Source organism: Amblyomma americanum, chromosome 1 (assembly GCF_052857255.1).
Source record: "Amblyomma americanum isolate KBUSLIRL-KWMA chromosome 1, ASM5285725v1, whole genome shotgun sequence".
Taxonomy (NCBI): domain Eukaryota; kingdom Metazoa; phylum Arthropoda; class Arachnida; order Ixodida; family Ixodidae; genus Amblyomma; species Amblyomma americanum.
In genome coordinates, this window is record NC_135497.1 from 322,629,667 (window position 1) to 322,640,208 (window position 10,542).

At 47.7% G+C, this 10,542-nt stretch overlaps 1 protein-coding gene across 1 annotated transcript; it reads left to right on the top strand.

The window, feature by feature from the left end:
* Window positions 1–5,218: 5,218 nt before the first annotated feature.
* Window positions 5,219–10,196, top strand: LOC144099021 (uncharacterized). Its single transcript, XM_077632022.1, has 2 exons — window positions 5,219–5,350; window positions 9,688–10,196. Exons 1-2 carry the CDS (start codon window positions 5,231–5,233, stop codon window positions 10,138–10,140), a joined length of 573 nt encoding a protein of 190 aa, XP_077488148.1. The 5' UTR covers window positions 5,219–5,230; the 3' UTR covers window positions 10,141–10,196.
* Window positions 10,197–10,542: the final 346 nt, after the last annotated feature.

Genomic DNA, 10,542 nt, shown 5'->3' on the forward strand with positions numbered 1-10,542 from the left:
TTCACAACTATGAGCACTCGTCCCGGAGCTCAAATAACATGCACCTACCTCAAAACAGTCTGTTCGTTTTCAACGTTTGAAGCTTGAGATGGGCACAGGCTGCCAGTCCGCAAGATCCTCTCCAGGCTAAATGTCCCGGCTCTTGCATCCAGACAGTCGTTGCCGCCAGCCATTTTCCGCAAAGAACTGAAGAGGAGCTCGACGGGATCGCTCGAGAAGTTCCTTGTTAAAACATAAAAGAAGCCGCTCTCGAGAAGGTACTTAATGCATAGTACCGTAGATTTGCTTGTCAGCAAGATAGCTTCGTAGGTTTCAGCGCTAAGAAATTTTTCCCGCTCCTTTTAGAGGCATTGTAGAGAGTTTCGAGGTAGTCTGGGAACTCCTTCTCCAGCCATTGTAGGCGTTCGTCGGTAGCGCAAAAGAGTGCATTTGGTCAGGCTTTCTCATATGTACAGGTGCTCTTCGGTTGGCCGCATTATGAATGGAAAACCACTTCTGCATCATCATCATAAACAATATTGTTGCGTCTGCGTTCCTGAACTGTTCTGCCTGAGGGTGGTAACTGGGGTATTCTTTCAAAAAAGAAAGCGCCGAGATAACTTCATCTGAAAACAGCTGCACTGCTATGCCCACATGCATCTTCTCAAAATTAGTTGGCTCTATGTGCTTCTGTGTCAGGAATCGAACTGGTTTCAGAATCTCGTTTTTTTGAAGGACATAGAGCTGCTTCACTAACTCTCAAGTTATTGGCTGAATGCCATCTGTCATTTCCCCGTCCAGAAGAAGGCTTCGAACGTTTTTTTATTATATGACACTGGTCAAAGGACAAGAATAGGCTTCTTTCTGGATCACATGGATGACTGACCCCTGGCTTGAGGGAGCCATTGCCCAGGTGGCGCATCATTGTGACATTAATCTTGTGGTTATCCGTGACGATCCGGACGACGTAGAGGCCACACTTTTCAACTTCAGCGATCACTTATTTTGTCAGCTGATACAGGAGCTTGCCACTTAATCGGTTAGTGAAGAAAAAACCGCAAGCAATTTTGTACAACGTGTACAGGGCTGTTGCAACGAAACACAGCACCTTGTTGGCAAGCACGATGTTGTTTACATTCTCTCCTGTCCCAGCATCTTCTCTCACAGTTTGTTGACCAAAAATGCAGTACATTTTACGATCTTAAATGTATTTTGGAGCTTATATAGCCATTTCATCCACAATAATTGAGGAAAACCTCGATTGCTATTTCAGCTGCCCCACCTCTTGCTTTAGGCGTTCTTTCATTAATGGTGTGATCCCACTTTCACTGTTGGATTTGCCAACATAGCGAAGTAGCGTGTTTTTTGAAGGCAATTTCAACAGTCCTCTGTTGCGTATGTAACGGTACGCCTTAGGGGACAAGTAGTACAAAACTACACATTCCCGGACAAAGTCTGGAGACCACACGGGCCGTTGCCTTGAGGCATTGGCGATCTGTTCAGCTAGGCAGTCTTCTAAGCAGAACTGGGCTGTGCCGACCTTGTCCAAGCACTTTCTCAACGCCGAGTGGAGAGCGTGGTTTTCAAAACCACTGATCTTCTTTTTTAGGCGGCTCTTTTCTCGCTGCAGTCTCCCGATAGCATCTGCTTTCCTGAACAATTGCACTCTCATTCGATTTATATTCCTTGAATCCGACTGCTTGCGCGGAAGAAGGTCATCGGTAGTTTGCGTTGCGCAATGAAGTGCCTCACTAGGCTGCTGTAATCCCCCGACTGCATCTTGTGCACTTGGTTTCTCATATCCTGCACCTTTAGTACTTGCTTCTTCATCTCCTAACAAGGGTTCATGAATCAGGCTATCTTCATACACTACAGGAAACGAGCAGGCAGAAGTTTCCAAATGGCCTGTGCTTTTTTCGCGACCACAGGCTGAACCAGCGGCTTCATCAGGGCCGCTCGATAAATTCGATGCCCTTTCTTGGTTTGAAGTATAATTCTGCGTCAATCGCTCCAACTTACGTCTTTTTTGTGGCTGTTGTGGCTGCATGTAGCTTGGGTAACCAGCGAACACGCTCAGAACAGCATCCCGTTTCAGGCGCCGCAGCTTTGTGGACCCAAAAGTATAATCCGATTCTAAAAAGTGAAATGTGCAGACGATACTGCTAGCAGACTTGTCATTTGGGACAAAATCTTTTCTTGACATGGCCTTCAGCCATGCTTGGCGGCGATCATCATTCGCGAAAAATCCGTGAAAACTTCTTCCAAGTTCTTTTTTTCTCTCAGAGTGGCAGAAAGGTACGCAGCAGTACATTTATCTTAAAAATACAGAAGCAGATTGGATTGTGGTGCGAAGCTCATGGTAGAGAACCGTTGCAGTTTTCATCACACAGCAAATAATTTAATTGCGGGATCACATTAGCTACACGAAACCACTCGCACCTACCAGGAACACATGCAACATAGCAAAATAAAGCCCAGCAAAAAGTTCTCGCTTCAAGAGCAAAAAAGCAGAGCTCAGAACTTCTGACTCTCGTGGTGGCGTATAAACATTGCACGAGCGCTTATTTATCGTAATTAATTATGTTGTTCGAGCCAGAGAGAGCTTCGCTGTAAAATAGCTGGCCAATACTTTAAAAATCGAGTGAAAGGCACAAAAAGCATACCTGAGTTTTGTCATACAGCGCGGAAACTTTTGCAACACACAAAAAAACATTCAGCTCGATGGCATGCAATCTGGGCGAAATGTTGCGCGGTAAAAGCCTCGGTAGCCCCAGCGAGCTTTTAGACGACCACTAAAGCTGCATGCAAAAGCAATCCGTAACTGTTTAACAACGTACCTCGACCTCTCTGTAGCTGCAAGATGGAGTCGAAAGAAATTGACTTCGTATTCACTGTTCTGCGTGAAAACGTGCCAACAGGGTTTGTATCGCCACTGAAATCGCAGTCAGTGCCGGCCAGGCGAGCGCGGCTTGATGCATGGATGGATGGATACGGCCGAACCCTTTAAATCGGGCGGTGGCTCAAGCCACCTAGCCATGACATGAAATTTTACTCTTCTCTTGAATTTAGCCACCAATCAGATAACCTTGAACCTTGGGCTAAGGTCGCCACCTCGCGGCGTGTTAAGGAGTGAACATAATTACACCGTGGCCTCCGCGATCGGCTCCGGCGGCGCGCCGTTGCTCGGGGCCGTCCCATTCGGCGCGTAGCGCAGCGGAGAAGTGTAATTATGCTAACTCCGTAACACGCCGCGAGGTGGCGGCCTTAGCCCAAGGCTCAAGCGGCGCTCGCCTGGCCGCCGCCGGCACTGCCTGCGAGGGATGTGTTTGAACCGACCGACTTCAAATCGGAGTGGCATTACCTCTTGGTGATGTGCTCAGCCTTACCTTGCGTGTAGGGCTCTGTTGCTCTGTCTGTTGCTATGTGTTTCGTGGCGTTTCCTAAAAGCTTTTTAAGTAATTTAGTTACTGTAAATAGAATATATTTTCAATGTAATAAACATCATGCTTAAAAAAGCTGTGGCTATAGCGTACTGGTCTGAAGCAGCGGCCAGAGGAACTGATTTTTAGCGCCTCCGCGGGTTCGGATCCCCCTCCCCATGGTACGAAGATTTTATTGACTAGTGCCTTCCCCCAGTGCGATGCCGGGTTTTCGCTGCAGTGAATCTCTTATGCTGTCGCTTAAAATTTAAAAAAATATATTCAGGCAAATTGAAGATCAAACGGATCGCTAAAATACTGCATTTGGGCTGAATAACGCATGGTTATCACTAACTCCTTGAGTCTGGACTCAGCGATTCCCCTGGATTGTGAATGCAGATAATTGACCAAATCTACTGCAGTAAAAGTCTAAAATGACAGCGATATATTGGTTTCATATAACGCAACGCAAAGATTAAGCCGCTTAGGTGCTTGTGCGCGAACAAAATCAATTCCTCCAGGACAGAAAGGGGCGCCGAGCACATTTTCGAGGCAGCGGCCGCCATCCCTTGCCTCCAGTTGGCGCCGTGACTGAAAAACAGCCACTAATTTCCCTTTGAAAGGTTAAAAATAATTATTCATTCGTTTTTGCATCTTCATTGGCAGCCAAGCAGTGATGCATTAAAAAGTTGGGTAATTATGTGATAACGCCATAAAAAACAGCGCGAATGTCCTGTCGGCCCCTCGTAGCCTCGCAGCGTGCGTATCGACGACGCGCTGTTGCTCTTCCAGGAGTCTACGCCATCGCCGCGCCACGGCAACTGCTTCTAAAACCTCATGGGGAGAGCGCCGCTTTTGCCACTTTTGCCCGCGTGCTGTGCGATGTCAGTGCACGTTAAAGATCCCCAGGTGGTCGAAATTATTCCGGAGCCCTCCACTACGGCACCACCTTATTCCTTTCTTCTTTCACTCCCTCCCTTATCCCTTCCCTTACGGCGCGGTTCAGGTGTCCAACGATATATGAGACAGATACTGCGCCATTTCCTTTCCTCAAAAACCAATTATTATTTCACGGAAACTTTCGCCACGTACAGCTTGAGCCGTAAGCCCTGAGGTTAACGTGAAAAATAAGTTGGAGATGGATAACCTCTTAACGGCCGAGAAGTCTCTATCCGTTGACAACATACATAGTTGCCGATACAGCAGCAATACATGATGCAAGCGATTTTTTTAATTACTCGCTACGTCTTAGAAACGCCAGTAAATATCTTGAATGTCCGCTCTTGTACCAACGGAAAAAGATTGCTAACTATCAAAAACGGATATATATGAACACTACTTTCCACAGTTTTGTTTCATTCGAAAAGTGTGCCATGAGGCATAAGTTGAAGAAAGGGGAAGGAATGCGGGAGATGGAAAGTTCAAAAGAGTGAAGACCCGTTGCTCTTACGTAGTCGCAGTGGTTGTCGTTTTTTTTTGGTTCTGCCACTTTCTCTTTGGCTCCATGGTAATAATAATAATAATTGGTTTTTGAGGAAAGGAAATGGCGCAGTATCTGTCTCATATATCGTTGGACACCTGAACCGCGCCGTAAGGGAAGCGATAAAGGAGGGAGTGACAGAAGAAAGGAAGAATGAGGTGCCGTAATGGAGGGCTCCGGAATAATTTCGACCACCTGGGGATCTTTTTCTGAGCGAGTGGCTCCATGGTACTTCTTCGTTCTTTGCATCGCTCGTGACTTTCGTCCCATCGGTCAGGCGTCGCTCGTGTCGTTCACGCGCTTTCGTTCGACCGCAACGCCTGCCTGGCTTTCCATTGCCTCGCTGAGAGCCATGGACGCGTCGCAGCCATCCACTTCACGTTCGACTCCCAGGTCCTCTTCGATGGCTGACACTCAAGCCAGGCACGAGTCGGAGGACGGCACCACGGACTCCGACCTATCGCCAGAAGAGGTAAGCCCTGACTCTTGCGAAGATCATCGGCGATCGTAGTGGACGCGACGTCCCCCGGTGATCGCCTTGCCTGCGTTTACATTCACGCGACGCGCTTCAAAAAGCCGTGTCCCACCTCTTTACTTGCAAGTTCCGACGACACTTCAGTCGGGCAAGGACGAGATCAGCTTCCACTCCTCAGAAACTTTCCCTGAGCGCAGTGTCCGACGTATTGGGGCTCTCTGCGTTCCCCTACCCCAGCATTTACCGTCTTGGCCCAAAGTAAACAGGCAGCTTGGTTTTTTTCTGCCGTCTAGTGGAGCACTCATGGTTTTCGTTTCACTGTCTTTAGTGTTCCGCAGCTACTTATGTTATCAGGGACGCCGTAGTGGAAGGCTTCTGGTAAAATCCACCACCCTGCGCTCTATTCTGTGACGATCTATTTCCTTTCCATTCGATTTCGTCCTCCGCGATTAGTCGCTACTCCCGGCATTGAGGTAAAGCGTCAGAGATGTCGCGCTGGTAGAGTATTAAACACCTCCATGGCGCCACTTCCTTGCACACACACGTCTGACGCCCGTGCCGCTCTGGCTGACCAGGGCCAGCGCCCATGAATGAATGAGGGCGACTGGCCGTTTCACCGATCTGCCGAGCCTTATCGCCGCTAATCCAATCTGGGCAAAGAAGCGGTGTTGTCTGTACGACGAATTGAGTTAGCGTGTGCATGCGCCTCACCTGGACTGGATTCGACGGCAAGAGAATGGCTCTAGCGGCGGCGTCGCGACCGCACCGGCTTTGTCTGTGATTGGCCGTTTGCATTCCCACCTGCTGTTGCTTTCGTCATATTCACGTCACGGCCAAAGGAAAGTGAATGGATCGTTACAGAATACGGCTCCTGGAGTTCTTTAACGTATATTAAGATCGCACAATACACGGGCGTCTAGCGTTTCCGGGACCGCAACGGCCGGGATCGAACCCGCGTCCATCGGATCAGCAGCCGGGCACCATAAGCAGTGAACCGCTGCGGCGATGCCCATGGAACACTTACATCAGCCCTTAAGCTCTAAATTTGTTTAAGGGAAGGAGAACCCTTGTCCTCACTTTTAGAGACCTTTTGATCTTCAGGGGCGCCGTAGCGGTTCCGCTATACGTCTCGCAAGTAAACCGCGTTGTCCCGCTACTTTTGGCAAGGTCGGTATTACGTTCGGCCAAACCAGCGTGTTGGTTTTGTTGAGTACGTAGGGTGACCAGATCTTTTGGGGTCGCGGATTGAGTGGATTTGGTACGAAGCCAACGAAACGACACACAACTGTCAAGCTGCCATTTTGTTTTAATAACAAAAAGCAAAAAACACGAGGGAGAAAACAAGAGTAGCTTTGAAAGTGGGAAACGGCGATGGCGCATGCATCCATCCATCCATATGGATGGATGGATGGATGGATGGATGGATGGATGGATGGATGGATGGATGGACGGACAGACGGACGGACGGATGGATGGATGGATGGATGGATGGATGGATGGATGGATGGATGGATGGATGGATGGATGGATGGATGGACGGTTGGATGGATGGATGGATGGATGGACGGACAGACGGACGGACGGATGGATGGATGGATGGATGGATGGATGGATGGATGGATGGATGGATGGATGGATGGATGGATGGATGGATGGACGGACGGACAGACGGACGGACGGATGGATGGATGGATGGATGGATGGATGGATGGATGGATGGATGGATGGATGGATGGATGGATGGATGGATGGATGGATGGATGGATGGACGGTTGGATGGATGGACGGACGGACGGACGGACGGATGGACGGATGGACGGACAGACGGACGGATGGATGGATGGATGGATGGATGGATGGATGGATGGATGGATGGATGGATGGATGGATGGATGGATGGATGGATGGATGGATGGATGGATACGGCTGAACCCTCTAAATCGGGCGGTGGCTCAAGCCACCTCGGCATTACTTGTGAAATTTTACTCTTGTCTTGCTTTTAGCCACCAATCATATAACCTTCGCTTGGTTATTTCTACCCGTTTAAAATCTGCTTTCCCTTCACTGTCCGTAAACCCCAATGCCTTGTGTAAATGAGCACCGCTGCTTTCCACTGTAGGGTGAAGCCCTTTACAGAAAAGTATCAAGTATTAAGCAGTTTCCTCCTCCTCTCCGCACACAATGCACAACGTGTCTATCGCGTGGTGCCCGACTCTATATGTCTTAGTCCGCAAAACTCCAGTCCTGGCCTCAAACAACAAAGAGCTTCACCTACAATTATCATAGATATTTTCTTTGGCAATTTCCTGCTTAAAGGTCCGGTATGTTCCCAGTGCCGATTTCGTCAGCATCCCTGTCTTCCACAGAGCTCTCTGTTTCTTTGACCAACGGATACATAGCGCTATCTCGTGACTGGCCATTACACTACTGACATAGCGGACCATGAAAAAGTATGTGTAGGGTTTGCTTGAAGTGGACGCTATTTACTTTTTAGGCGTATAATTATAGGCTGCATTTAACCGCTAGAATATCTGTTTCTGCAGTGCGATTGGTTCCAGTTATATTCTTTTCATTTCACGTAGTCTGGTTTCAGCCTGCGCGCAAGCTACGGCTCGTTCTCTCGCTAAAAGGGAAAAGGCGGTTTCGCCCATCTAACCTGCGGGAGATCACCTGGATGGCATGGATAAGCCTGCCGCCCTTCTTCCTAAGCGGCCATGTGTGCCGTGTATGCGCTTCATGCATGAATAGGGAGTACACCTTTAAAGAAATGCGCGCTATCTATTAATCTTCGGGTGAGCTCAGCAGACTCGACGCAAGTGTTCATGTGAAGTGCACAGCCATGCACAGGGTGTTTCACATCAGACTTAACAAAAAAAATTTAAATAGGCTTTTTTGAGTTTGAAGAGAGCTTTTGCAGACATAGCATTCTCAGCAGTGCAATACATCCCAATACAGCTAAGACGTGCCAACAGGCAGACTGCTTAATTTATTTTGGATAGTTAACTTTTAACAATTACTGTTAGGTTAATTAACTATTTATAGGTGTGTAGCCCCCCGTAACTAATATTCATATCAGTTTTATAATTTTGAAAACGCAATTACCTTCGGCGTTGTGGTTCCACAAATTTTGGCATCGCGCCAAAATCAATGTGCTTTCAAGAAATTTTCACACAAATCAAACTCTCTCGCTGCACGTAACTCGTCAAAATAACCCCATTTTGTTAGGCCACAGCACCGAGGGTAACCGCAATTTCGAAATTCTACAAACTGATATACATATATCACTTACGCTGGGCTGCACGCCTCCAAATAATAGAGGAGCCTAACAGTAGTAGTTAAAAGCAAACTATTCAATATTAGTTAACCAAACAGCTAGTTAGCACGTCCTGTCTGTATTGTGACGTGCTACATCGCTTAAAATGTTATGTCTAGTTCAAAAACCTATTTTTAATAACTGTGTAAAATCTTATGTGAAACTACCTATATATGCCGCGAAGAACGAACGCAAAAAAGGTAGCAAAACTCTTGTGTTATTTTCCCTATAGTGCATTTCTACAATAAAAGGCCCAGGCCATGCCAATCGGCATCCAATGCCCTCCGAAGACCACAGTTCTCTAAGCCTCGTCGCGTCAGGAGAGGCAGATGTGTGCACGCAGAGACATATCTCGCTGAATTTTCCCAGAGATAGTGACCGCCGATTTCCAGTACACAAACTGTCCGAATTTCGCGTCCGGTATCTGTATACCCAGCAATTCTGGACAAAAACATATTTGAGCAGGAATTTTTTCATATAATGCAAAATTTCCCTATAGCAATCAATACATCCGCAGATCACCCGATGGCAGTCTTGCATTTTTTCTATTAACGTTTTTGCTATCACTAAAAGCGTTCCCCATTGGTTCTCTAGGGAATTTTTAACTGGCCGATGCGATCGATGAAAAAACACTAAAAGAAAGATTTTTGTCCGAGAATATTAGACATGTGCAAACAAAAAAAAAATTATGACGCGCAGATCTTGCCAAAGTTGAGTCCCCGGAGTATCTTTGGTCGTTTGAGACACAGCTGCCTCTCTGGTGTGTGGAAACAAGCGGCGTAAAAGGGCGCCAGTAAATGGACTATACACCTCTCGGTCAAAGCATCCATTCTCAGGTCATGCCGCGCTCGGACTTGGCGTCTTTTCACGTGGGAAAAAGGGGTGGTGCCCTTAGACATAGGAGTGACCGAACACCTAGTAGTACTTTTGCAAACAATAGCTGTTGGCGGTATTCATTTTTAACGAGAGGTTGCTACCGTCATAGCGCACTGACCAACCAACGCCTTTTTTCTCCATGCAGAGGTCTGAAATAACAATCAAGCGAAGGGTCCTTGAAGATCTGCGGCCCGCTGGGGATATGACCGTTCATCGCTGCGAGATTTGCGACAAAAATTTCCATCTACTAAGCAAATTCATTGCGCACAATGCGTACCGGCATCATCGCAAAGCAGCCACCTCACCTGGCAAAAAATTGTCATGTCCGTTGTGCGAGGCGCCGTGCAATAGCAGAACAACAATGGCCCTGCACGCGGGAACGCACCTCGGAGAGCGCCTTTGCACTAAGTGTGGTGCAGAGTTCGCTTGCGCAGCCACTGCTGCTGCACACGAACACTTCCACAAGAGTAGGGGACACTTCATGTGTGGCTCCTGCAAGACACTTTTCGCATACAACAGCGATCGCGAGGAGCACATCCGCGTGGAGCACCCCCAACATCGTGGGCTGAAGCGTCCCCGCTGTCCATCTACCGACTAGGACAGCACAGGACGGAGGGCAGTTCGGACATCGAACCAGAGATAACCTTTGACACATGAGGCATGTATCATATCTCGCGGTTGGAATAAAATGTCTGCATCTCTTCTGTGGATGTTAAGTCCTTTATCGCTTTGGCAATAGCGGGAGTGAAACTTTATGAATACAGGGACGTGAAATGCCACATGTGCAAAAGTAAACATGGACTGATGGAGTATTTAAAGACGAAAGGAAAGAATAACGCTGCCATAATCAAGCACAGAGCACGATAGCGATACAACAGATAGGAAGTAATACGAGGACTGCGGAACGGTGTAATGGTTCGGGGGCTTTCTTTTGCGAACACGGTACTATGCTCAAAACTAGATGAGGTACAAAAACTAAATATTACACACCGGCTAGATA

What these genes read in the sequence shown, in the direction of transcription:
- LOC144099021 (XM_077632022.1), top strand. Translation starts at nt 5,231, where the DNA reads ATGGACGCGTCGCAGCCATCCACTTCACGTTCGACTCCCAGGTCCTCT. An exon ending in CCGACCTATCGCCAGAAGAG is followed by an intron (nt 5,351 to 9,687) that starts GTAAGCCCTGAC and finishes TTCTCCATGCAG; the next exon opens with AGGTCTGAAATAACAATCAA.